The sequence below is a fragment of the Pantherophis guttatus genome, chromosome 5 (assembly GCF_059756535.1).
Source record: "Pantherophis guttatus breed Tessera chromosome 5, ASM5975653v1, whole genome shotgun sequence".
NCBI classification, from domain to species: domain Eukaryota; kingdom Metazoa; phylum Chordata; class Lepidosauria; order Squamata; family Colubridae; genus Pantherophis; species Pantherophis guttatus.
Genome location: NC_142067.1, coordinates 5,712,581 through 5,739,247, shown reverse-complemented (window position 1 = coordinate 5,739,247; position 26,667 = coordinate 5,712,581). Strand labels below are relative to the sequence as shown.

The 26,667-nt window shown below is 44.7% G+C and overlaps 1 protein-coding gene across 13 annotated transcripts in view; it reads left to right on the top strand.

Annotated features, from left to right (window-relative positions):
- TENM4 (teneurin transmembrane protein 4) overlaps nt 1-26,667 on the top strand; it is a 626,114-nt gene that overhangs the window by 379,280 nt on the left and 220,167 nt on the right. For 11 of the 13 annotated variants that reach the window (XM_087895780.1, XM_087895775.1, XM_087895776.1 and 8 more), the window contains one exon: nt 9,984-10,205. The exons of the other annotated variants lie outside the window; for them this stretch is intronic. In XM_087895780.1, coding sequence (XP_087751906.1) covers nt 9,984-10,205 — 222 coding nt within the window. The remainder of the gene's footprint in view (nt 1-9,983; nt 10,206-26,667) is intronic. 13 annotated transcript variants of the gene reach the window in all.

Below are 26,667 nucleotides of genomic sequence, written 5' to 3'. Positions count from 1 at the left end.
CATCAGTTAATTAATGAACAAGGAACCGTTTATTGTCACGTAATTCAATCTCTTCTGCATCCAGATTATTTCAATGCGGGCTGGCACAGAATCGCCAGCAATAGGGGAAACTTGTGAGGTGTCAAGTTTTGGATAGATGAACCTATCAGAATTCTAATTTTAGGCTTATTTCATTTCTCAAATCAAAGCAGTCCTTCTCTTGGCCACAGGAATTCTCTTTTCAGAGGAGAGGAGAGGAGAGAGAAGGATGGAGAAGAGAAGAGAGGAGAGGAGAGGAAAGGAAGATGGAGGAAGGGAAGAGAAGAGAGAAGGATGGAGAAGAGAAGAGAAGAGAAGAGAAGAGAAGAGAAGAGAAACGTGGAGTGTTGGGTCAGTCATTAAACCTCAGTGTATCAGCAGATCTCCAATTGCCCTGTGGGGCACACCTCTCTATATATAGTTCTCGGCTTACGACCATAATGGAACCTGCCCGTTATGGCCATGGATCAACCTATTCTCCAAAGCAGGACAAGAAGCAACGGATGGAAACTAATCAAGGAGAGAAGCAACCTAGAACTAAGGAGAAATTTAGAACAACTGAACAGTGGAACAGCTTAACTCCAGAAGTTGTGGATGCTCCAACAATGGAAGTTTTCTTTAAGAAGAGATTGGACAACCATTTGGTATAGGGTTTCCTGCCCGAGCAGAGGGTTGGACTAGAAGACCTCTGAGGTCCCTTCCAAGACCACACCTAGAGTCCTGCATCCAGTTTTGGTCACCGCACTATAAAAAAGATGTTGAGACTCTAGAAAGAGTGCAGAGAAGAGCAACCAGGATGATGAGGGGACTGGAGGCTAAAACATACAATGAACAGTTGCAGGAACTGGGCATGGCTAGTCTAGTGAAGAGAAGGACCAGGGGAGACATGAGAGCATCTTCCAATATTTGAGGGGCTGCCACAGAGAGGAGGAAGGGGGTCAAGCTATTTTCCAAAGCACCTGAAGGCCAGACAAAGAATAATGGATGGAAACTGAACAAGGAGACATTTAACCTGGAAATAAGGAGAGATTTCCTGACAGTGAGAACCATCAACCCATGGAACAGAAGTTGCCTTCGGAAGTTGTGGGAGCTTCATCACTGGAAGCTTTCAAGAAGAGACTGGACTGCCATCTGTCCGAAATGGTATAGAGCAGGGTTTAGCAACCTGCGGCTCTGGAGCCGCATGTGGCTCTTTCACCCCTCTGCTGTGGCTCCCTGTCACTCAAAATATGCGTCACAACCGCCAATGTGCAACACCCACCGGCACACCATTTATTGAGCTTTTCAATCCCCAGTAGGCCAAGCATGGATAAATCCAAGAAAAGAAAAGTTTCAGAAGAAAACAGAAGGTTTAATTCAACTACATTTGCTCGTTTTGTGGCTGCTCAAGAAATAGTCAGGCACGGGAAGGGTTTTTGTGGCTCCCGGTGTTTTCTTTTCTGTGGGAAACGGGTCCAAATGGCTCTTTGAGTGTTTAAGGTTGCAGAGCCCTGGTGTAGGGTCTCCTGCTTGGGTGCGGGGGAGGGCGGGGGGTTGGACTAGATGACCTACAAGGTTCTTTCCAACTCTGTTAATCTAATATAATTGAAAATATGATGGACGTAAAGCAAATAAATGAGTTAAATGTATGGTTTACATGCTCCTAGTGAACATCATATAGACTGGAATCCTAGTAGATATCCAGGGTGGAGGAGGAGGAGGAGGAGAATATCCATTCAGTCATTTATTTATTTATTTATTTATTTATTTATTTATTTATTTATTTATTTATTTATTTATTGGTTCGATTTATTTGCCGCCCTTCTCTGGAGACTCAGGGAGGCTTACAATGCGTTAAGCAATAGCCTTCATACTTTTGTATATACCTGCTTAGTAGGGCTTTCGGCCCCCCCTAAGCGGTGTTCTTTTTTACACAAAGTCAGTTTATTGCCCCCCACAATCCGGGTCCTCATTTTACCTACCTCGGAAGGATAGAAGGCTGAGTCAACCTTGAGCCTGGTGAGATTTGAACTCACAGTAATTGCAGGCAGCTGGTGTTACTTAACAGCACTTTAGTCTGCTACGCCACCAAGGCTCCCTTGGTCATGTCGGAATCTTGGTCTGAATTATAGAATCTAAATTCTATGGTCCAAGTCTCACCACATCTTCTGATCTTGCTCTGCTTCTTTTGAGTTGTTCTATGTTCTGGCTGATGTCAGCTTTGATGGTGTCCATCTACTGCAGAGGTCTTCAAACTTGGCAGCTTTAAGACTTGTGGACTTCAACTCCTAGAATTCTCCAGCCAGCATAACTTGTGGACTTCAACTCCCAGAATTCCCATAGCTGGCTGGAGAATTCTGGGAGTTGAAGTCCACAAGTCGTAAAGCTGCCAAGTTTGAAGACCTCTGATCTACCGTCTTCTTTGGCGGCCTGGTTTCCTTTGACCGCTAACTCTGACTCCAAATTTAATTGCTTCCTCCAATGAACTTCCCCCGCGTGACATGGCCAAAATAAATGATACCCGGGGATAATATCATGGTTAATTAACACCGGCATTGATCTCTTCATTTATTCTGAGACTCGGAATATTTTCACAATTAATATTGCAGGCCACTAATTCATTCCTGTAAAGTGGGCCATTTTATGCATTTGTACACAGAGAGGACGGCAGCAGCTGTGATTTGTGTGTGACATTTCCCCCCCATTGTATTTTCTACATTTCAATCATTGCATTGGGTTACTACTTCCAGGTGTTTTACAGTCTTTGACTTTCAACCTCCCGTCTCTTCACACCTCCCTTCTGAAGGTATTTCAGCATGAAGTGTCAAAGGGATGGCAGGTTGTTGTCAGGTCTTATTATTATTATTTTTTTTGTATCACTTTGGCTGGAAGGAAGGAAGGAGAAGGAGGGAGGAGGGAAGAAGGATGGAGAAGAAAGGAGAAAAGGATCAAGGAAGAAAGAGAGAAGGAAGGAAGGAGAAGGAGGGAGGAGGGAAGAAGGATGGAGAAGAAAGGAGAAAATTATCAAGGAAGGAAGAGAGAAGGAAGGAAGGAGGAAGGAGGGAGAAAGAAGAGAAGAAAGGAGAAGAAAGGATAAGAAGAAAGAGGAAGGAAAGAGGGAGGGAGGGAGAAGAAGAAAGAAGAATGAAAGAGGGAGGGATGGAAGAGAAAAAGGATGGAAAAAAGGATAGAGAAAGGGAGGGAGGATTTATTTAAGTAAATAAATAAAGTCCCTTGGACTGCAAGGTTATCCAACCGGTCAGTCCTAGAGGAGATCAACCCTGACTGCTCTTTAGAAGGCCAGATCCTGAAGGGGAAACTCAAATCCTTTGCCCACCTAATGAGGAGGAAGGACTCCCTGGAGAAGAGCCTAATGCTGGGAACGATGGAGGGCAAAAGAAGAAGGGGACGGCAGAGAACGAGGTGGCTGGATGGAGTCACGGAAGCAGTCGGCATGAGCTTAAATGGACTCCAGAGGATGGTAGAAGACAGGAAGGTCTGGAGAAACGTGGTCCATGGGGCCGCGATGGGTTGGACAAGACTTCGCAACTAACAACAACAAGAAGTAAATAAAAACAGTTTCTCACTTCAAGTGAAATGAGAAAGAAATAGGATTTTTCTGCCTGGGGTTAGAAAAATGGCTATACATTCTTTTTTTTTTTTTAATTTGATTTATATGCCGCTTTTCTCCGGAGACTCAGGGCGGCTTACAATGCGTTAAGCAATAGCCTTCATACTTTTGTATATTTATACAAAGTCAGCTTATTGCCCCCACAAACTGGGTCCTCAATTTACCTACCTTAGAAAGGATGGAAGGCTGAGTCAACCTTGAGCCTGGTGAGATTCGAACCTGCAGTAATTGCAGGCAGCTGGTCTTAATAACAGGGTGCTTTTGACCACTGTACTACCAAGGCTCTACATTCTTTTAGGTATAGTTAGTCCTCGACTTACAACCACAGCGGAGCTCCAAAATTCCTCTCGCCAAGCGAGACAATTCTGAAATGAGTTTCGCCCCCTTATTATGACCTTTCTTGCCACGGTTCTTAAGCGAATCACTGACTCGTATTAATGACGGGTTGCAGTGTAATCTCCTTTTGCGACCTTCTGACGAGCAAAGTCAATGAGGGGGGGTTAGTCAGATTCACTTAACAATCGTTTTACTAAGTTAACCACTGTGGCGCTTCCCTTAATGACGGTGGCAAGAAAAGTCATAAAATGGGGCGAAGCTCACTGAACATGTTTGTCGCTTAGCAACGGAAATTTGGGGCTCAATTGCAGTCAATAAGTCAAGGACTACGAGCATGGACGTGGATGGTAAGGTAATCAGATTTTTGGCTCATACTTACACCCCTGATTGTAGGAATTAGATGTAGCTAAATTCACAGGAATCTGGATAGAAAGTCAACGGCAGATTTCGTTCGTTCTTTCTTTCTTCTCCATTTAAGCCCTGAAGAAAACCTGAAACAGGTGTGCTTGCTGGAATGGAAAATTTGGGGAATGAGAGTCGTGAGTGGAAACTCTTCTTAAGGCCAAGAATTAGGAAAAAAAATCACTAGGAAGGTCCCAAAAGTGCTTTTTTTTTTTTAAAGAGGACTTTGTTGTTGTTGTTTTTTCTCTGAAGACGTTTCACTTCTCATCCAAGAAGCTTCATCAGCTCTGACCGGATGGTGGGGAACGGAAGGATTGATACTCCTTGCAGACAGCTGGTCATTTGCATTCTTTTTTTTGGAGGTTTTTGTCTGTGTCCGCAGGGCCACCACACCCATTTGCACCACTCAGGTGACTTGAGGACACAGATAAACCTCCAGGTGGCCTCACTGAAAGCATTGATGATGTTACTTATTTGGGTAATAAAACGTCTGAAAGAAAACAAGCAGCTCAGAGAGCACCAAGGACCCCACAGTTGCCATCGTCGTCCTCCTTCTCGTCCTCCTCTTCCTCTGCAAACCCCACTCCTTTATAGCACTGATAATGTTACCTAGGTGGGTAATGAAACAGTGCAAGAAAACAGCCAAGCTCAGAGAGCACCAAGGACTCTACTCCTCTTCCTCCTCCTCCTTCTCCTCCATCTCTCCACAAACCCCACTCTCTTCTAGCACTGATGATGTTACGGTTGTTACCTAGTTGGGTAATGAAAAGTCTGCAAGAAAACAAGCAAGCTCAGAGAGCACCAGGGACCCCACAGTTCCCCCTCCTTCTCCTTCACAAACCCCACTCTCTTCTAGCACTGATGGTGTTACCTAGTTGGGTAATGAAACGTCGGCAAGAAAACGGGTTGGGTGGGGAAGGCCTGTTTTTCTTTCTCACCTGGATCCAGATCCTCTCTATGCATCTGGGGAGGGCGAAAACAGCCTTCCCCACCCCTTCGGAGATCCTCCGGAGGCCCAAAATGGCCCGAATATAATTATGGGTGTGGGCACACATCGGCGCGAACCTCCCCCGCCCCCCCTTCCTGGCACGCGATGGCAAAAAGGTTAGCCATCACTGTTCTAGATAGATAGATAGATAGATAGATAGATAGATAGATAGATAGATAGATATAGATGATAGATGATAGATGATAGATAGATAGATAGATAGATAGATAGATAGATAGATAGATAGATAGATAGATAGATATAGACGGAATTCTTTATTGGTCAAGTGTGATTGGACACACAAGGAATCTGTCTTTGGTGCATAAACTCTCAATGTACATAAAAAGGCAAGATACATTCATCAAGAATCATAAGGTACAACACTCAATGATAGTCACAGGGTACAAATAAGCAACCGAATCCTACATAACCCTGTTTCTCCCAAAATAAGACATTCCCCTGATAATAAGCCCAATCGGGCTTTTGAGTGCATGGGAATAAGGCCAAGCACTTATTTCAGGGTTCAAAAAAAATATAAGGCAGGGTCTTATTTTCGGGGAAACACGGTAGGAAACAATATAAATCGTAAGGATACAGCAGCAAGTTACAGTCATGCAGTCATTAGTGGGAGGAGATGGTTGATAGGAACCATGAGAAGATTAATAGTAGTGCAGACTTAGTGAATAGTTTGACGGTGTTGAGTGAATTATTTGTTTAGCAGAGTGATGGCGTTCGGGAAAAAACTGTCCTTGTGTCTAGTTGTTCTGGTGTGCAGTGCTCTATAGCAGTGGTCACCAACCTTTTTATCGCCGCGGCCCGCTGAGCGCGCGCAGGGGTGAGGGCACGGCCCAGGAGATTTTGCGCACGGCCCATTGCGCATGGCCCAGGAGCCTTTGCGCTGCAGCGTTCATGTCCCCCGGCCGCTGCGTGGCCCGGTGCCAGGTACTCCACGGCCCGGCACCGGTCCGCAGACCGGGGGTTGGGGACTACTGCTCTATAGCGTTGTCTATATTCTATATTCCATTCCTATTCCGTTTCTGCTTTTACCTGCTCATCATGGGTTATTCTTTATAAAACAGCCGAATGAAACGTGTAGAAATCCTACTCTACCCACAGGGTTCACCGACATCCGTGTTATTTGCACATGACACACGGGGCCCTGGGGAGAGATCCAATTGCTGCTGTCCAGATGAAGTTAGAGCAAACGAGATTCGGTCTCTTGGGTGTCTGAATTTACAGGGCATCTCTGAACACAGGAGAGGTAGGGGTTGAGTTTCAATTCCTCGGCTCGCTCCGAAAGTCGGCCCCATCTAGCCGTCCGCAGAGAGTGAGCCACCATCCAAAAAAAAAATGGCCTAAGAAAACAAAAAGAGTAGATAGAATTTTTTCCCCTCCCCAAATCAGCCAAGCAAATTCAACTTAAAACCAGGGAGGGAGATTTCCACCACCCCGCAAAAAAAATCACAACACGGTCCAGCAACTTAGGAAAGAAAAAAAGGTGAGCTTTGAATTCTCTGAAATTTAGCATATCTTTTTCCAAAGGAAAGAGAGAGAGAGACAGAGACAGAGACAGAGAGAGGTATGGAGGGCGAAAGAAAAAGAGAGAGAAAGAGAGAGGGGGAAAGGGAGAGAGATGAGAGAGGGAGAAGTAGAGAGGGGGAGAGAAAGAAAGAGAGAGACGGAGGAAGGGAGAAAGGGGGAAAGGGAGAGACACAGAGAGAGGGAGAGGGAGAAAGGGAGAGGGAGAAAGGGAGAGATGGGGCGGGAGAGGGAAAGAGAAAGAGAAGGAAGGAGGGAGAGAGAGGGAGAGAGAAGGAGGAAGGGAGAAAGGGAGAGAGAGAAAGAGGGAAAAAGGGAGAGGGGCGGGAGAGAGAAGGAGAAAGAGAGAGAAAGAGAGAGGGAGAAAGGGAGGGGGCGAGAAAGGGAAAGGGAGAGAGAGAAGGAGGAAGGGAGAAAGGGAGAGAGAGAAAGGGAGAGAGAAAGAGACGAAGGAAGAGAGAAAGGGAGAGAAGGAGGAAGGGAGAAAGAGGGAGAAAGTGAGAAATGGAGGGGCGGGAGAGGGAAAGGGAGAGAGAGAAGGAGGGAGGGAGAGAGAGAAAGAGGGAATGAGAGAAAGAGAGACGAAGGAAGAGAGAAAGGGAGAGAGAAGGAGGAAGGGAGAAAGAGGGAGAAAATGAGAAATGGGGGGGCGGGAGAGGGAAAGGGAGAGAGAGAAGGAGGGAGGGAGAGAGAAGGAGGAAGGGAGAAAGGGAGAGAGAGAAAGAGAGGGAGAGAGAGACGAATGAAGAGAGAAAGGGAGAGACAGAAAGAGAGGGAGAAAGGAAGAGAGAGAAGGAGGGAGGGAGAGAGAAGGAGGAAGGGGGTAAGGGAGAGAGGGAGAAAGAGAGAAGGAGGGATGGAGAAAGAAAGGGAGAGAGAGAAAGGGGGAGAGGGAGAGAGGGAGAAAGAAAGGGAGAGAGGGAAAGGGAGGGGAGAGGGAAAGAGAGAAGGAGGGAGGGAGAAAGAAAGGGAGAGAGAGAGACCTGCAGAAGCTAAATGCGCCAAACATCCCTCTCTGATGGCTGTTGAGATTTTCCCTTTCCCTTTCTCTCTCCCCCCCTTCTCCCCCCCCCCATCCTTTAGAAATTGATCCTTGGCAGCTCCTCATATGGTTTTGCTTAGCCCAGCCTGTAACTTTTAAATAACGGCGTTAAGAAACTCAGATGAAATCTGGCTTGTCAAGTCTGGCCCACATTTCTCCGGCGATTCGTTTCCTTTTACAGTTCCTCCTCCCAAACACCCCCGAAATTGGAGTGATATGTTTCCTTACAGCACAGTTAGTCCTCGGCTTATAACCGTTCGTTTAGTGACCGAAGTTACAGTGGCCCTGAAATAAAGGGATTTACGGCCGTTTTTCACACTTACAACCTTTGCAGCATCCCCATGATCGAAACTCTGTTGCTGTGCAACTGGGGGGGGGAACGCTAGATCCGCTTAACAACCATGTGATTCACTTAACGACGGTGATAAAAGGTTGTTAAATGGGGCCAAACTCACCTTAGCATTGGAAATTTGGGCTCAATTTTGGTCATAAAATCAAAGACTACCCATACGTTTTTTTCGGTTTCTTGCATTTGATGGACAGGTCAATAGATTTTTGATGGACAGGTCAAAAAAATTATTGACTTTTTCGAGGGCATCAAACAGTTCCTGTTCTCACCTCACTTCCTACATTTCAGATTTAGCAACCTCCAAAGACCCCCGGATGAACTTCAAGCAGAATGCCAAAAGTTTCCTTTTTTTTTCTTGTGGTCGGAACGTGGTGTCTGATTCGCAAACCACGATTCGTGGTTTAGCAGGACACATGAACCCTGACCAACCTGGCTTAGTTAATCAATCAGGCCTAGCTTTCTGGTTTTCTTCCCATTGTGTGAAGGGCCTTGTAAGCTGCATGGACATCTGATGGCCTTCATTCGAGAGATGCTACCTATCCTGGCTTTTTCGACAAAAACCAGGATAAGTAGACAAACTAGGTTTCGTCTCCCCCATCCCCTATTTTTCTTTCCAAAAAATTAAATGCTCTGGTTCACAATATAACACAAACCCACTCTCCTGGATTTGCTTCCTTTGGGCTTAACCCAGTAGTGGGATTCAGCCGGTTCGCACCAGTTCGGGAGAACCGGTTGTTAACTTTCTGAGTAGTTTGGCAAACTGGTTGTTGGAAGAAATCATTAGGGCCGAGAACCGGTTGTTAAATTACTTGAATCCCATCGCTGGCTTAACCCCTCGATTTCAAACCAGGGCACTGCACAGGAAATCCACGATTTAAAAAACCTGGCTTAAAGTTACATGTGAACGCGGCCAGACGATCTCACATCTCTCAACCACGAAAGTTTCTATGTTTTCCCCTCTTTTCTCCTCTGATGCATCTTTTTTTTAAAAAAAAAAAAACACGACACCTCTCCAAAGTTGGTTTTGAAATCTTCGCCGGCCTCTTACTAACCAGTTTCATCATGCAATTCCGTGCTGTTGCAATCTTCAACCTGTCCTTAGAGGGACCGATTGGTTGGCTTAGAAATCACCCAGACGTATGATTTAATCCAACCTCAATACCTTTTGTTTGTTTATCGTGGCATATTATTTGATTTGTCGATGACATCCGAGCCTAGCTGTTGCTAGGAAAAACTTCAGTTTTTCCTAGCAAGAGATTTGCAAGCTTCTTTTGCAGCATCCTACAAATTGCACGAGGCCAGATTTGGCTGCCACTTTTGCAAATATTCTCTCTCGCCCCACACCTTGCAATCCGGCCTGCCCCCTCCCCTTCTTTTTTCCCCCCGGAAAGCTGAAACCACTTTCTCCGGTGTCCCGTTTTGTCTTTTATTTTAAAATGTTCCACTTTTTATTTTAAAACGTTCCACCTTTGTGGCATGCTTCAGGTGTCTGCTCTGTACGGAGAGATGTCAGTTTCTATATCCATGTGCGTATGTGTGCATATATATGTGTGCATATATATATGTGCATGCAAGTATATATATATATATATATATTTATATTTATAATTTTCCCCTTTATGTGTTTGATTTCCCGGTTTGGGTGCAAAGTTTCTGTTATTTATGTTCTGTCTTGTGTTTTGTGTTTTGTGTTCCACAGGCCCCCCCTTGCATTGCTCATCTGCCTCCTCCACCCCCGTGGAGCCCTCCCCCTCTCCCTCCCCCTCCCCACCCCCCTCCCCGCCAGCCAATGAGAGCCAGAGAAGGTTGCTAGGCGATGGTGTCGCCCAGCCAACTCAGGAGTCTGACTCCGAAGAAGAGTTTGTCCCCAATTCATTCTTAGTTAAAAGTGGCTCTGGAAACCTCTCTCTCCCATCGAATGGTGAGTGGCCTCTACCTACCTACCTACCTGCTTACTTAAGGGATGATGATGATGTTGCCGGGCGGATGCATCTTCTTCCCGCCTCTTGGGAAACTGAGCGAGGGTTGTGCATCCTCTGGGTTTTTGTTTTTATTTTATTTTATTTCTTCTTCTTCTTCTTCTTCTTTCTTTGCCTTCTCTTCCTCCTCCTCCTCCTCTTTTCCTCCTCCTTCTCTTTCTTTCTCCTTCCCCTTCTCCTCCTCCCTCTCCTTCTTTCTTTCTCCGTCTCCTTCTTCCTTTTTCTCCTCCTTCCTCTCCTTTCTCTTTCTCCTTCCTCCTCCTCTTCTTCTTCTCCTCCTCCTTTCCTTCTCCTTCTCTTTCTTTCTCCTTCCCCTTCTCCCTCCTCCTCCTCCTCCACTTCTTCCTCTTCCTCCTCCTTCTCTTTCTTTCTCCTTCCCCTTCTCCTCCTCCCTCTCCTTCTTTCTTTCTCCTTCTCCTTCTTCCTTTTTCTCCTTCTCCTTCTTCCTTCTCCTTCCTCTCCTTTCTCTTTCTCCTTCCTCCTCCTCCTCTTCTCCTTCTCCTTTCCTTCTCCTTCTCTTTCTTTCCCCTTCCCCTTCTCCTCCTCCCTCTCCTTTCTCCTTCTCCTTCCTTCTCCTTCTCTTTCCTTTCCTTTCTCTTTCTTCCTCCTCCTCTCCTTCTCTTCCTCCTTTCCTTCTCCTTCTCTTTCTTTCTCCTTCCCCTTCTCCCTCCTCCTCCTCCACTTCTTCCTCCTCCTCTCCTTCTCTTCCTCCTTTCCTTCTCCTTCTCTTTCTTTCTCCTTCTCCTTCTCCCTCTCCTTCTTTCTCCTTCTCCCTCCTCTGCTTCTCCTTTCCTTCTCCTTCTCTTTCTTTCTCCTTCCCCTTCTCCCTCCTCCTTTCCTTGTCCTTCTCTTTCTTTCTCCTTCTCCTTCTCCCTCTCCTTCTTTCTCCTGCTCCCTCCTCTGCTTCTCCTTTCCTTCTCCTTCTCCTTCTCTTTCTTTCTCCTTCCCCTTCTCCTCCTCCTCCCTCTCCTTTCTCCTTCTCCTTCCTCTCCTTTCTCTTTCTTCCTCCTCCTCTTCCTCCTTTCCTTCTCCTTCTCTTTCTTTCTCCTTCTCCCTCTCCTTCTTTCTCCTTCCCTCCTTCGCCACCGCCTCCTTCTTCTTCCTCTTCTTCTTCCTCGTCCTTCTCCTCCTCCTCCAAACAGAAGCCCCGATTGCAAAGCGCGAGGTTTGGGGAATTGGGGGGGGGCTCCCTTTTTGATGTTGTTGTCATTGTTGCATGACTGGGGAGGGGGCTTGGGTGGGGGGCTTTTCGGTTCTGCCGCTCCATTGCAAAGAGAAAAACGGGGTGACGATGCATCCCATTGTGTGATGCTTTTTGCAAACTTTTGCAAAAAAAACGAAGGCTCCTGTTGCATGGCTTGAAAATGTGTCCCGGCGTGCTTTTTCGGGTTGGGTGCAATGTGGGAAGCGATGGAAAGATGAGATTTGGTTTTGTTTTTTTTTAATATTATGATTATTATTTTGCATTAACGGGGTGCATTGAATGCGATGGGTGCAAATAATTTGCCTTAGAGGGAAACCAGCTAGCATCGCCTTCGTTTCAAAAAGGGGGAAAAAACCTGATGGATGAAGGTTAAAATTTAGTGCATTTTGCTGCTGCTACCCGATCTCAATTTCCCCTTCTTGGTAATCTTTGGCTCTGTTTTGATTCTCAGGGAGAAAAGAGGCTGTTAATTGTTTTCACAACTAGAAGTAAAATGTTGGTTTTGCTATTAAAAAAACCTTCCCAAGCCATCAGTCTCCCTATTCGACAGCTCTTACTGTTTGTTCACACAATGTTGAAAAACTTTTGTTATTTGCTTTGGTGACTCTTTTGCCTGCCCCCCCCCCCAAACTGGATTAGACTTTAATTTTTTTTTTTCAGAAATCCTTATTTAACACAACAAGGCTCAGGCCTGTCTCTTCGACTTTTAGAAAATGCAGATTAAAAAAAAATAAAAGTTTTATCATCATCCTTGCAACTCCTGTCCCATTTTTGCAGAAAATGGAGATTTTAAAAAAAAAAGTTTTGTGATAATTGTTGCAGCTTCTGTCTCTTCGATTTTCAGAAAGCGTCGATTTTTAAAAGAAAACAAAATGTCATATTTGTAATCTTGTTGCAGTTTCTGTTTGAAAGAGTGAGCTTGGAGGATGTTTAAAGCATCTTTAATGGATGCTGCACTTCCGCCCGAGATAAGATCCAACTTTTATTAAAATGGGCAGAAGGAAGATGTCTCATGAGAAGTCCCGTTATATAGAATTGTGTGTGTCTGCATTTCATTTATGATTTGTGTTTTATTATAGAATCTTTTTAATGATCTTGTTATTCCGGGTATCCCCATTGCTGGGATATAATGATGTGCGAATTTGCATCCAGAGAGTCCTGTTGCCATAAATAGATAGATTGATAGATTGATAGATTGATAGATAGATACATACATAGATAGATAGATAGATAGATAGATAGATAGATAGATAGATGACCGATTGATAGATTGATTGATAGATAGATAGATAGATAGATAGATAGATAGATAGATAGATGATAGATAGATGATAGATAGATAGATAGATAGATAGATAGATAGATAGATAGATAGATAGATGATAGATAGAACACATTAATAAATAGTCCAAGAAAGATCCCTTTATTAAACACTTAAGTTGTTCCCTTTTGGGAAAAGTGTATTTTTGAGGTTTAATTCCTAATAACAGCACTTTTTTGGGGGGGGGAGTTTCAAGATAATCCTATTCCACTGCTGGAATGGCCTGGGAATAGCCCAGACCTTAACCCAATTGAAAAATCTATGGAGCTGACTAAAGAAACTAGTTAGTCAGAAGCGACCCAGCACTAAAACCCAGTTAATAGAAGCCATCATTCAATCTTGGTTTCACATTAGAACAGCTGCAGAACTAAAAGATTTGGTTCACTCCATGGGAAGACATTGTAAGGCGATAATTCATGCTAAAGCTTACCCAACAAAGTATTAACTGACATGGTGATGATTTTTTCATGTCTCATTTTTTCTATGGTGATCATTTTTGTATATCTCATTTTTTTTCTATGTGTTTCCTTTTTCTTCTTTATACTGTAACTGCTATTCTAAGAGCAAATCCTTCATAAAAGTCATTGCATTACATTCTTGATTAAATTATATTTCCATTGATATATAATTTTATGGTACTACTCCAAAAGATAGTGATGTTATTAGCTAGTTTTAGAAAATACACTTTTCCCAAAAGGTTTCCACAATTTTGGCCACTACTGTAGATTAAAGACCAGGTAAATATATGGGAGCAGAATTTTCAGTCCTTGAGTTTCCCAATTTAAGAAATGTTATTCTACAAAGGGGAAAATATTTTTTTTAAAGTTTAAAACAATTACATCACTTAAACATTCTCTGACTGCAAGGAATACCATCTGTATAAGATCTTGGATGTCTCTACAGGTAATCCTCAACTTACAACCAGTCCATTCAGTGACCATTCAAGTTACAACAGCACTGAGAAAAGTGACTTATTATGTCCGTTTTTTCACACTTAACGACCGCTGTAGAATCCCCATGGTCACACGATCAAAATTCAGATGCTTGGAAACTGACTCGTATTTATGACGCTTGCAGTGTCAACCAATTTTTGCAACCTTCTGACAAGCAAAAGTCAATGGGGAAACCAGATTCACTTAATAACCGTGTTAACTAATTTAACAACCGTAGCAATTCACTTAACAGCTGTGGCAAGAAAAGCCGTAAAATGGACCAAAATTCACTTTGCGCGTTTCTCACTTAGCAGTGTAAATTTTGGGCTCGGTTGCGGTCGTGATTTGAGAACTCCCTGTATCACAGTAGAGAAGCAACAAATAATATGAGTGCTTTGGGTTGTTGTTGTTGTTTTTTTGCTGGACAGATAACTCAAGGAAGTGAGCCAAGTTGTGTGTTATTGATTCATCCTTAACATGTGCATGACGTGGTCTGGCAATTCAGGAAATATTAGCAGCTCTGCTAATAGAATAGAGTAGAGTAGAGTAGGATGTAGAATATAGAATATAGACTATAGAATATAGAATAGAATAGAATAGAATAGAATAGAATAGAATAGAATAGAATAGAATAGAATAGAATAGAATAGAATAGGAGTAGAGTAGGATATAGAATAGAGTAGAGTAGAGTAGAGTAGAGTAGGATATCGAATATAGAATATAGAGAATAGAATAGAATAGAATAGGAGTAGAGTAGAGTAGGATATAGAATATAGAATATAGAGAATAGAATAGAATAGGAGTAGAGTAGAATAGACTAGGATATAGAAAATAGAATAGAATAGAATAGCATAGGAGTAGAGTAGAGTAGAGTAGGAGCAGAGTAGAGTAGAGTAGAGTAGGATATAGAGTAGAGTAGAGTAGAGTAAGATATAGAATAGAGTAGAGTAGAGTAGAGTAGGATATCGAATATCGAATATAGAGAATAGAATAGAATAGAATAGAATAGAATAGAATAGAATAGAATAGAATAGAATAGAATAGAATAGAATTCTTTATGGGCCAAGTGTGATTGGACACACAAGGAATTTGTCTTGGCGCATACACTCTCGGTGTACATAAAAGAAAAGATACGTTCATCAAGAATCATAAGGTACAACACTTAATGATAGTCATAGTTCTATTTCCCCCAGAGGTGTTAGAAAAGCCTTTTTGCATTTCACCACTTATTTGAGAGGCGAAGGCGTGAAGAGGGTAAACATTTGTGGGGTTGGGGGGGGGATGTCTTAAAAAGGAATTAAGAATTGCTGGATTGGAAAACCAGCTGTTCCAGGGTTCAGCCTGAGGTTTCCTTCCTCTGGTCCCCTGCTGTGATTCTGGTTGTGCCTGGAGATTTCATCAAATGATCACAAATGACCAGGGGACAGATGGGGAAGCTCCAAACCCAGCTGGCTCTTACTAAAACTTCTGGAGTCACTAGAAAGCCAAACCAGGTTTGTTTTCACAAGTCTGATGGCCCAGAAGCTGGCTTCATCCATCGGAGCCATGCCCTCCATACATAACCCCTGACCCATCTTGTCTTCAAATTTATTTATTTATTTTGTTTTATTTTATTAAATTCCTATACCGCCCTTCTCCCGAAGGACTCAGGGCGGTGAACAGCCACAAGATAAAACACATAAATGCAAAAATTTAAAATAAATTAAAAACGAATTAAATAATTTGGCTGAATTTAAAATACCCCATAATTTAAAAACAAATTAAAATTTACATTTAAAAAAGGGGAGATTTAGGCCAGGCCAGCTTGATGGAATAAAAAAGTCTTAAGCGCGCGACGGAAGGTGCGCAGATCCGGGATCCTCCGTATCTCCGGGGGAAGCTCGTTCCAGATCGTAGGTGCCCCCACAGAGAAGGCTCTCCCCCTAGGGGCCGCCAGTCGACATTGTTTGGCCGACGGCACCCGGAGGAGCCCCTTTCTATGGGAGCGTACTGGCCGGTGGAAGGCTATTAGTGGTAGCAGGCGGTCCCATAGATAACCAGGTTATCCACCAAGGCCCCACCAAGGTTCGTAAGAAAAACCGGCTTTCAGAATCAGAATCAGGCCTTCTAGTCCAGCCCGCTGCTCAAGCAAGACATCCTATACCAGTGATGGTTAACCTTTTCAGGCACTAAGTGATGGTACTGGAGTGTGTGCGCGCCGAAGCTCCGGAATCCAGAAGAGAGCATGCGCATCAGACAACTGTTTCGGCACTCCGGAAGACCAGCTGCTCTTCACACAAACTGTTCTGCCCCAGCTCCAGATTTCCGAGGATATTGACACACACCAACGGTCCTTATCAAATTTATTAAGTAGCAAGAATAAACCAAAGTCCGGCAAAGGTTGGCAACCAGCCCAGAAGACAAGATACGATAAGACACTCACTCTCCAAAATGCTCTGTAATAATTACACGTTGTTTCCAGCAAGAAATTACTAAATGCGTGCGACTTAAATAGGCTAAGGGAGTGGCCAATTATCCTCAAGCCCTACTCTCGAGGAGACCTCCTCCTCCTGAGTAGCCACTCCTGCCTTTTGGCAGCTCTGCGTGCCTGAGCATTGAGGAGAGATTCCTCCACTTCGCTCTCTCCACTTGAAGGAGCCTCTGGAGGTTCTGAAGCCCCTGGCTGAGTCTCTGCCTCTGGCACCACATCCTCTTCAGCCTCCTCGCTGTCCGACGCGAGCGCCGGCTGTGCAGGCTGCTGTCGCGACACCACACCAGCCTCCTCTTCATCGGGATCAGCCACAATCCGCGCAGGCCGCTGGCGGGCCACAACACAAACCCGGCGGAACTCGGACGGCGGGCAGCTGGTGACGGCACGCGTGCTAAGGGTGGATTTAACTTATTTTCCCTACTGGTTTGCAAATGTGAACTCATCCACGCATGTGCACATCCTTCCACACATGTACTTTGCTCGCTCGCACGCCTTCCGCACATGTGTCCAGCCTCAAAAGCATGGCTAAATAGGACGGTATAGAGCAGGTGTTAGCAACCTGCGGCTCCAGAGCTGCATGTGGCTCTTTGGGTCCTTTGCTGTGGCTCCCTGTCGGGTGATCCCACCACTGGCTGGCTCCGCCCCTCATCCTCCCCTCCCAATCACCCCTCGCCTGGCCTGAGAAGGTAAGGGCAACGGCGGGGAATGGAGAAGCAGCCAGGGCAGAGACAGAGAGATACAAAGAGGGGGGGGAGAGAGAGAGAGAGACATAGAGAGATACAGAGAGAGGGAGGGAGGGAGAGAGGGAGGGAGGGAGAGAGAGAGAGAGGGAGGGAGGGAGAGAGAGAGAGAGGGTCAAAAGGGTTTTGTGGTTCCCGGTGTTTTTTAACAACCGGTTCTCTGCCCTAATGACCGGCTGGGTAGGTGTGGCTATGGAGTCATGTGACTGGTGGAAGTGAGTGACGTCAAGTTGGCCACACCCACCCAGGTTTTGTGGCTCCCGGTGTTTTCTTTTCTGTGGGAAACGGGTCCAAATGGCTCTTTGAGTGTTTAAGGTTGCAGACTGCGATTTCCACTACCAGTTCGGGTGAACCAGCCCGAACCGGCTGAATACCGCCTCTGGCTCATGCCCACAGAGTGGGCTCTGCATGCCACCTCTAGCCCGCATGCCATAGGTTCGCCATCACGGTCCTATACCATTGATCAAGCTTGAAATCTGGTACAGATACTCCTCGACTTACAACAATTCGTTTAGTGACCGTTCGAAGTTACAACAGCACTGGAAAAAGTGACATGACTTGTTTTTTCACACTTACGACCATTTGCAGGTGAGGTGATCAAAATTCAGAGGCTCGGCAACCGGTTCATATTTATGACGGATGCAGTGTCCCAAGGTCACGTGACCCCTTTTGCGACCTTCTGACAAGCCAAGTCAATGGCGGAGCCAGATTCACTTAACAACTGTGTCACTCACTTCATGACAGCACCGATTCATTTAACAACTGCGGCAAAAAAGGTTGTGAAATGAGGCAAAACCTACTTCAACGTTGCCCCAGTTTACGACTTGTCTTGCTGGGTTTGTCAAGTAAATCACTGCGGTTCTTAAATTAGTCACACGGTTGTTAAGTGAATCCGGCTTCCCCATTGAATTTCGCTTTGTCAGACGGTCACAAAAGGAGATCACGGGATCACAGGACACGGCAACCGTCATAAATGTGAGTCAGTTGTCAAGCATCCGCATGTAAATCACGTAACCATGGGGATGTTACAATGGTCGTAAGTGTGAAAAACGGTCATAAGTCACTTTTTTCAGTGCCGACGTAACCTCGAACAGTCACTAAGTGAACCGTTGTAAGTCGAGGACTACCTGTCATTGCAAGTTTGACTCTCCTGAAGAGATCCTCACGAGACCTCCTCCGTAAGCATCCTGTCGCCATCAATAGAATCATGTTTATAGATACAGGTAGTCCTTTGACCTCGGACCACAATTGAGCCCAAAATTTATGTTTCTAAGCGAGACGTTCGTTAAGTGAGTTTTGCCCCATTTTATGATAAGAAGAGGTTTATCTCAGGAGTGGGTTCTAAAAATTTTTACTACCGGTTCTGTGGGCGTGGCTTATTTTGTGGGCGTGGCTTGATGGGCATGTGACAGTTCTTTAGGATTTAGCAGAGGTACTGGTCTACCAGGCTTTTAACTGCTTGCAGAGCTGTACCGGTCTACCCATTTGTTTTCGGAGGCACCGGTCTACTCATTTCTTTTTGGAGGCACTGGTCTACTCATTTCTTTTTGGAGGCACTGGTCTACTCATTTATTTTTGCAGGCACTGGTCTACTCATTTATTTTTGCAGGCACTGGTCTACTCATTTGTTTTTGGAGGCACCAGTCTACTCATTTGTTTTTGGAGGCACCGGTCTACCACCACACTGCCTTTTAACACTGATCAGCTGTAGTGCGGCCCTTTGAAGCCCCGCGGCAAGAGTTTAAAGAGTTTTTTCCCTTTTAGCCGATCAGCTGGGATTCAGGAGGCAGCAATAGATTGGGGGTGGGGCCAAATAAAAGGTAAGAATAACGCAGGGCGGGGGGGGCGGGAGGGCCCAGCTCCCGAACAAAGAGAACCAGTTCGGTGACGTCATATCATCACCGCTACCGGCTCAGCCGAACCGGAAGGAACCCACCACTGGTGTGGAGCCTTCTTGGAACTCAAAGATAAACTTCCAGGTGGCCTCAACAACTCTCTCAATCAGGGGTGTCAAACTCAATTTCATTGAGGGCAGCATCAGGGTTATGGTTGACTTCTGGGGGAGGGGGGGTGAGTGTGGCCGACTGGGTAGGTGTGGCCAACTGGGTGGGTGTGGCCAACTGGGTGGGCGTGGCCAGCTTGACACCACTGCTCAAACTGCTGGCATGTTTCCGCTTCGCATTGGGTAGACTGGGCCGAAGCCATGCTCGCCTGATGTTTCCTCTTTGCATTGGCTAGACCAAAACAGCTCCACGGGTCGGATTTGACCATATTGCAGATCTGGCCCATGGGCCTAGAGTTTGACAGTCCTGCTCTTTTGTTGTTAGTTGCAAAGACGTGTCCGACCCATCGCGACCCCATGGACAACGTTCCTCCAGGCCTTCCTGTCCTCTACCATCCTCTGGAGTCCATTGAAGCTCACGCCGACTGCTTCAGAGACTCCATCCAGCCACCTCCTTCTCTGCCGTCCCCTTCTTCTTTTGCCCTCCATCGTTCCCAGCATTAGGCTCTTCTCCAGTGAGTCCTTCCTCCTCATTAGGTGGCCAAAGGATTTGAGTTTCCCCTTCAGGATCTGGCCTTCTAAAGAGCAGCCAGGGTTGATCTCCTCTAGGACTGACCGGTTGGATCTCCTTGCAGTCCAAGGGACTCGCAGGAGTCTTCTCCAGCACCAGAGTTCAAAGGCCTCCATTCTTTGGCCTTCTCAGCCTTCCTTATGGTCCAACTTTCCCAGTCATCCATTGCAACTGGGAAAACCATCGCCTTGACTATACGCCCTTTTGGAAAAGGATGCAAATTATTGCAAAGGCTATTATTAAAAAAATCTTAGACTGTGCGGAAGCGGATACATTAACCAAAAAATTAAAGGAGAGAGAGCAATTATAGGGAGGTTTAGTATAGGATAAATTTTATAAATGGCTAGAAAAGAGGAAAGTAAATCCCATTTTAGAGGAGGAATGATATCTGTTGAGAAACCTATCCTATATAAGATAAGTGAGGTCGGACAGACCTAATTGATATATTAAGGCATGTAAGTTGTTTTGTCTTCCCCGGATTATAATGTAGAGATACAGTACCGAACATTTATGTATTAAGGTACTGCAAAGAAGCAAGGAAGTATGTATGTTTATTGTTGTTTTGTTTTTTTGTGTGTTATCTTTTTATGATGTGTTGTTTCTATGTTTTTTAACGAAAAATGTAAATAAAGAATATTAAAAAAAAAAAAGAAAGAAAGAAAAAAGGATGCAAATAACCAACCCTCTGCAAGGAACATAAATCCTTCCATTCCCCACCATCCGGTCAGAGCTGAAGAAGCTTCTCGGATGAGAAGCGAAATGCCTTCAAAATAAAAACCAAGAAAATCCAATTGCCTCTTGGGAAAAAAAAAAAGGCATTTTGGGACAACCGTGTGTATCTAGAATCTCCCTAGACATCCTTCCTTGGATACTTAAATTCCTGGCTTTTGCATTCTCCTGCTTTTCCCCCCGGCTCCTACAAAAACATCTCAGGCAGGCCTCCAAAAATCCATGAAATAAAAAAAAAAAAGCAGGACACTCTTAAGAAGCAGCAAGGATGCTCAAAAGCTGCAGTAAAAATCAGCTTTAAAAATCATTAACCACCATTCAACCGCTGTTCTGGGGGGTTTTTTTGCTGGAATTCGGGGCGCCTTATCTAATACCCTTTTATTCCTTCTACCTTGGGCCTCCCCGAGGCTAAAGACAATCGTTGCCTGATTCAAATTGGCTTCCAAGTGTCTCTTTGTCCGATAAAGTGGTTTATATCCAACAGGGTTGCCTTACAACCAGGCGGGGAAAACGGAATTGCGGCTTCCTGCCGGTTGCTGAAAAAGGGTTAGCAGTGCCACTGTGCAGTTGATCTTTTGAAATTCTCCACCGACTTTGCTTGACACATTGGGGTCGCTGGGGTCTTTCCAAGTGTCTCCACAAGACAGGAGAAGTTCCTCCCCCCAACAATCCCCCCCCTCCCCAGAAGAGAATCCCACCCCCCTATCTTTCAACGGGAGCAATTCTGCGAGAAAAACTGCCCGCTTGGTTTGAAATTTCCCTTCGAATGCTTTTCCTTGGGAATTGAAAGAATGCGTGGTAAACCCAGAGAGATTGCTGGAGTGCAATAGAATAGAATTCTTTATTAGAATTCTAGAATTAATTCTAGAATTCATTAGAACTCTTTACTAGATAGATTAAGATAAGAAAGAGAAAAATGTATAAATATAAATATAGATTACCGATGCGAAAATGTTGAAAAGAAGATGTAAAGATGGATTTTTGTTTGTTTCTTTGTGTGTTTTGTTGTTGTTTGTTTGTCCGTATTAAAAAAATGTTTAATAAAAATTATTTTTTTTTAAAAGAATTCTTTATTGGCCAAGTGTGATGGGACACACAAGGAATTTGCCTTTGGTGCATACGCTCTCAGTATGCATAAAAAGAGAAGACACATTCGTCAAGAACCATAAGGGACAACACTTAATGATAGTCATAGGGAACAAATAAGCAATCAAATCATACGAGGAAACAATATCAATATAAATTGTAAGGATACAAGCAGCAAAGTTACAGTCATGCAGTCTTAAGTGGGAGGAGATGGGTGATAGGAACCATGAGAAGATTAATAGTAATGCAGACTTAGTGAATAGTTTGACGGTGTTGAGGGAATGATTTGTTTAGCGGAGTGATGGCGTTCGGGAAAAAACTGTCCTTGTGTCTAGTTGTTCTGGTGTGCAGTGCTCTATAGCAGTGATGGCTAACCTTTTTGCCATTGTGTGCCAAGAGTGGCTTGGTGGGGGCTTGGCATTGGTTAGAGCAGATTGGGAAAGGGGGTTGCAGGAAGGGGAATTTTCAAGGGAAAGGAAGGGGGGGGGAATCTGTGTTGCATAACCAGATCTTCCTTCTTTGCAAAGTTGGGTGTCATTCATTCTCCCGCTAATGTTTCTCACCTGGGAGAGTGGCAGGCAAGATATTCTGATCAAAGATGACAAGGTAAGAAAGTAAACAGCAGTTCAGTAGAAGTACAAAATCTAAACTCTGGGATTTTAAACCCTTAAGGTTGGAGCATCAATACATCAGTTGCCTCCTCCTCCTCCTCCTCCTCCTCCTCTTCCTTTCTTTTTTCCTCCTCCTTCCTTTCTTCTTTCCTCTTTCTCCACTTTCTTTCTTTCATTCTTTCTTTCTCTCTTTCTTCTTTCCCCTTCTTCCTTTCTTCTCTCCTCATCTTCCTTTCTTTCCTCCTCCTTCCTTCTTTCCTTCCTTTCTTCTTTCCTCCTCCCTTTCTTCTCTCCTTATTTTCCTTTCTTTCCTCCTTCCTTCCTTTCTTCCTTCCTTCCTTCCTTTCTTCTTTCCTCCTCCCTTTCTTCTCTCCTTCTCTTCTTTTCTTTTTTCTTTCTTCCTCCTCCTCCCTTTCTTCTCTCCTTATCTTCCTTTCTTTTCTCCTCCTTCCTTCCTTTTTTCTTTCTTTCTTCCTCCTCCTCCTCTTCCTTTCTTCTTTCCTCCTCCTCCTTTCTCTCTCTCTCTCTCGTTCTTTCCTTCTTTCCTTTCTTTTTTCTCCTCCTTCTTTCCTCCTCCTTTCTTTCTTTCTCTCTCTCTCTCGTTCTTTCCTTCTTTCCTTTCTTCTTTTCTCCTCCTTTCCTTTCTTCTGTCTCCTGCTCATCTTCCTTTCTTCTTTCCTCTTCCTTCCTTCCTTCCCCCCCCCTCCTCCTCAGAATTGATTAAGTGTCTCGAAAATCCCCCAGCTTCAGACATGCGAAAGGTAACTTGGTTGACTGCTGGATTCACATCCACAAGTGAATGAGTTCAGAAGTAGAGATCTGGTTACTGACAAAGAGATGACAATTTCTCCGGGGTTAGTGCTAACTGCCCTGGCTCAGATGATTCCTTTGAAAAATTTTTTTGAATTGGACGAAGATCCGAAGGGTACTTGCCAAACTCCACAGTCAGGGACCATAAATAGAGTATGTATTTCATGAAGGGGGGGTTGCAAATGTTTATGTTCATCCTGATTGTAAAGGTATTTGTTGATTATATCACTAGACACAGGAATACTACTACAATTAGGTTGCGTTGGCTTACTTTCAACTGCTACTTTAACCCATCACTTTCTGTGCTGATCAGGGAAGAGACTACGAAGCTACATAGCATTCTGGTTAATTTCAGTGGAATAATTCCTACGTATTGTTTTCAGTACTTTTTTTCCTTTTAATATCTATAGCCCATCTTCCTTTATTCCCCAGTATCAACAATTCTGTGAGTTACTTGGCCTAGGACAGCGATGGCTAACCTTTTTGCCGTCACGTGACAAAAGCGTGGGGAGCGCAGGAGGTCACGCGTGTGCGTGCCCACACCCATAATCCAATGCGACCCTCCCACGCATGTGCGCACGAAACCCCCCCCCCCGCACTCTCCCCACTTTTGGCATGCGATGGCAGGGTGGGCCCCAGCTACGGACTCCAAAGAATGCAGCACACAGGTAGCTGACGTGCCACAACAGCCCGGTAAGCCTGTTTTTTGCCCTCCCCAGGCTCCAGAGGCTTTCTTGGAGCCTGGGGAGGGCAAAAGCATCCCCCCCCCCGCGGAGGAAGGAAATGATGGACTTGAATAACAGAGTTGCTGCTGCTGTTGATGTATTCGGCTATTATCTCTTTATCAAAAAAAAAAAAAAACCTTCTCCAGAGTAAGTGAGAGATGAAAGCTGTTAATCTCGCTGCTTGCTAATTAACAGGCCAAAAAAAAAAACATTTAAAAAAAAAAAGCATTGCTCAGTCTCTGCAGTAGGCTGATGACATTATTGTATTATTGATGATCTGGGCTTGTTGATGGCTTGAACTCCTTTTCATTATCTCCTGCCCATCTTCTTGAAGCTTTGCTGGATTTTTTTTTTTTTTTTAACAACTTCTCTGCCCAAGAGCAAAACGGGTGTGGGAGAGGTAATAAACAGTCCTAGGCTGCATAAACAGAGGGATAGAATCAAGATCACGTGAAGTGTTAATACCGCTTTATAATGCTTTGGTAAGGCCACACTTGGAATACGGCATCCAGTTTTGGTCGCCAAGATATATAAAAAAAAGATGTGGAGACTCTAGAAAGAGTGCCGAGAAGAGCAACCAAGAGGATTAGGGGACTGGAGGCTAAAACATATGAAGAACAGTTCCTGGAACTGGGTATGTCTAGTTTGATGAAAAGAAGGACTAGGGGAGACATGACAGCAGTCTTCCAATATCTCAGGGGCTGCCCCAAAGAAGAGGGAGTCAAGCTCTTCTCCAAAGCACTTGAGGGTAGAACAAGAAGCAAAGGATGGAAACTCATCAAGGAGAGAAGCAACTTAGAACTAAGGAGAAATTTCCTGACAGTGAGAACGATTAATCAGTGGAACGACTTACCTCCAGAAGTTGTAAATGCTCCAACACTGGAAGTTTTTAAGAAGATGTTGGATAACGATTTGTCTGAAATGGTGTAGGCCAGGGTTTCCTACCTAAGCAGAGGGTTGGACTAGAAGACCTCCAAGGCAGGGGTGAAATCCAGCAGGTTCTGACAGGTTCTGGAGAACCGGTAGCGGAAATTTTGAGTAGTTCGGAGAACCGGCAAATACCACCTCTGGCTGGTCCCAGAGCGGGGTGGGAATGGAGATTTTGCAATATCCTTCCCCTGCCACTCGTGTGCCCACACCCATAATTCAATGCGCCCTGCTGCCCGACGCATGCGCCCGTGACTCCCCCACGCTCCCCCAGCTTTTGGCACGCGATGGCACAGTGGGCCAGGTAGGCCCATTTTTCGCCCTCCCCAGGCTCCAGAAGCTTTCTAGGAGCCTGGGGAGGGTGAAAACGGACTTCCCCACCCCCTGGAGGCCCTCCAGAGGCCAGAAACGGCCCGTTTCCCAACTTCTGGTGGGACCGAAAGGCATGTTTTTTGGTCTCCCCAGGCTCCAGAGGCTTTCTAGGAGCCTCGGAGGGTGGGGGGGCGAAAACAGCCTTCCCACTCACCCAGAGGCTCTCCGGAGGCCAGAAATGGTCTATTTCCTGACTTCCGGTCGGCCTGAAAGGCCCAAAAATCAGCTGACCGACACGCACATGTGTGCTGGAGCTAAGCTAGGGCAATGCATGTCCACAGATATTTTTATTTTTATTTATTTTATTTTATTCGATTTCTATACCGCCCTACTCCCGAAGGACTCAGGGCGGTGCACAGCCAAACAATAAAACACATCCATACAAAATTTAAAAGTAGAATAAAATCAAATTAAATAATTTTGGCTCCGACAAATTTAAAACCCCGAACTATTTAAAACCAATTTTAAAATTGAATGTATAGAATACTAAAAGATATTTAAAAATTAAAAATCTTTTATGAAAGAGGGAGAAAATTAGGCCAGGCCCGCCTGGTGAAATAATAAGGTCTTTAAAGCGCGGCGGAAGGTGCGCAGATCCGGGATCCTCCTTATCTCTGGGGGGAGCTCATTCCAGATAGTAGGTGCCCCCACAGAGAAGGCTCTCCCCCTGGGGGCCGCCAGTCGACATTGTTTGGCCGACGGCACCCAGAGGAGCCCCTCTCTATGAGAGCGTACCGGCCGGTGGGAGGCTATTGGTGGTAGTAGGCGGTCCCGCAAGTACCGGTCCCGCGGTCCCGCAAGATATGGCTCCGCGTGCCACCTGTGGCACGCGTGTCATAGGTTCGCCATTACGGCTCTATACCATTTCAGACAAATGGTTATCCTGTCTCTTCTTACAAACTTCTAGTGTTGGAACACCCACAAACTTCGGATTTAGGACTACAATTGAGCCCAACATTTCTGTTGTTCGGTGAGTCCTTGGTTAAGGAATGACCTTTCTTGCCACGGCTGTTCCGTGAATCACTGCAGTGGATAAGTTAGTAAACCGGACGTTAAGTGAATCCGGCTTCCCCGTTGACTCTGCTTGTCAAAAGACCGCAAGAGAGGGGTGTGTGTGTGGAAATCACGTGACCTTGGGACGCACGTATGAACCAAATTGCCAAGCGTCTGGCTCACATGATCAAAAATCATAACTGTGAAAAAAAAACTGTTCTAAGCAGGGTGGATAAAAATCAATGATTTTTTTTAAAAAAATCAAAAAAATCAGATTTTTTTGATTTAAATTGGATTTTTCTGATTTTTATCGAATTTATTTTAATAAAAAACTTTTGGGGTAAAAATCTATCGTAAGATTTCTATTTAAGATACATAAATAATTTAGTTTCTTCAGCATGAAATGGAGCTTAGTTATGTAGCAGGAGGCTGTATATTCTGCAACACTGGGACTATCGGTGAGTCAACAGCGGGTCAAAGGAGGAGCAGAGATGACAGTTGCTCTTTAAAAATTGTGATTTAAATCGAGTTGATTTAAATCAAGCCTTTTTACTAGTGATTTAAATCATGATTTAAATTGCGATTTAAATCAACTCGATTTAAATCAAATCCACCCTGGTTCTAAGTCACTTTTTTGTAGCTTCGGTCACTAAATGAACTGTTGCTGAGTCGAGGACTACTTGTATAAATGCATCTACGGTAGACGATCCAGGGAGCTTTGACTTGCAAATGAGTTTCCAAGACCTAAGCTGGAAAATGCCACCAAATACGCTTGTAAATTTTTTATTTATTCACTTGCAAGAGCCGATTATAACTGGCCAGCATGGACTGCTCTTTTATGGGCTGGCTGTGTTTTTAGCCTGACCCACCCAATAATCTGGAGAAAACAGGGTCTTGGCAGGGATTAACCT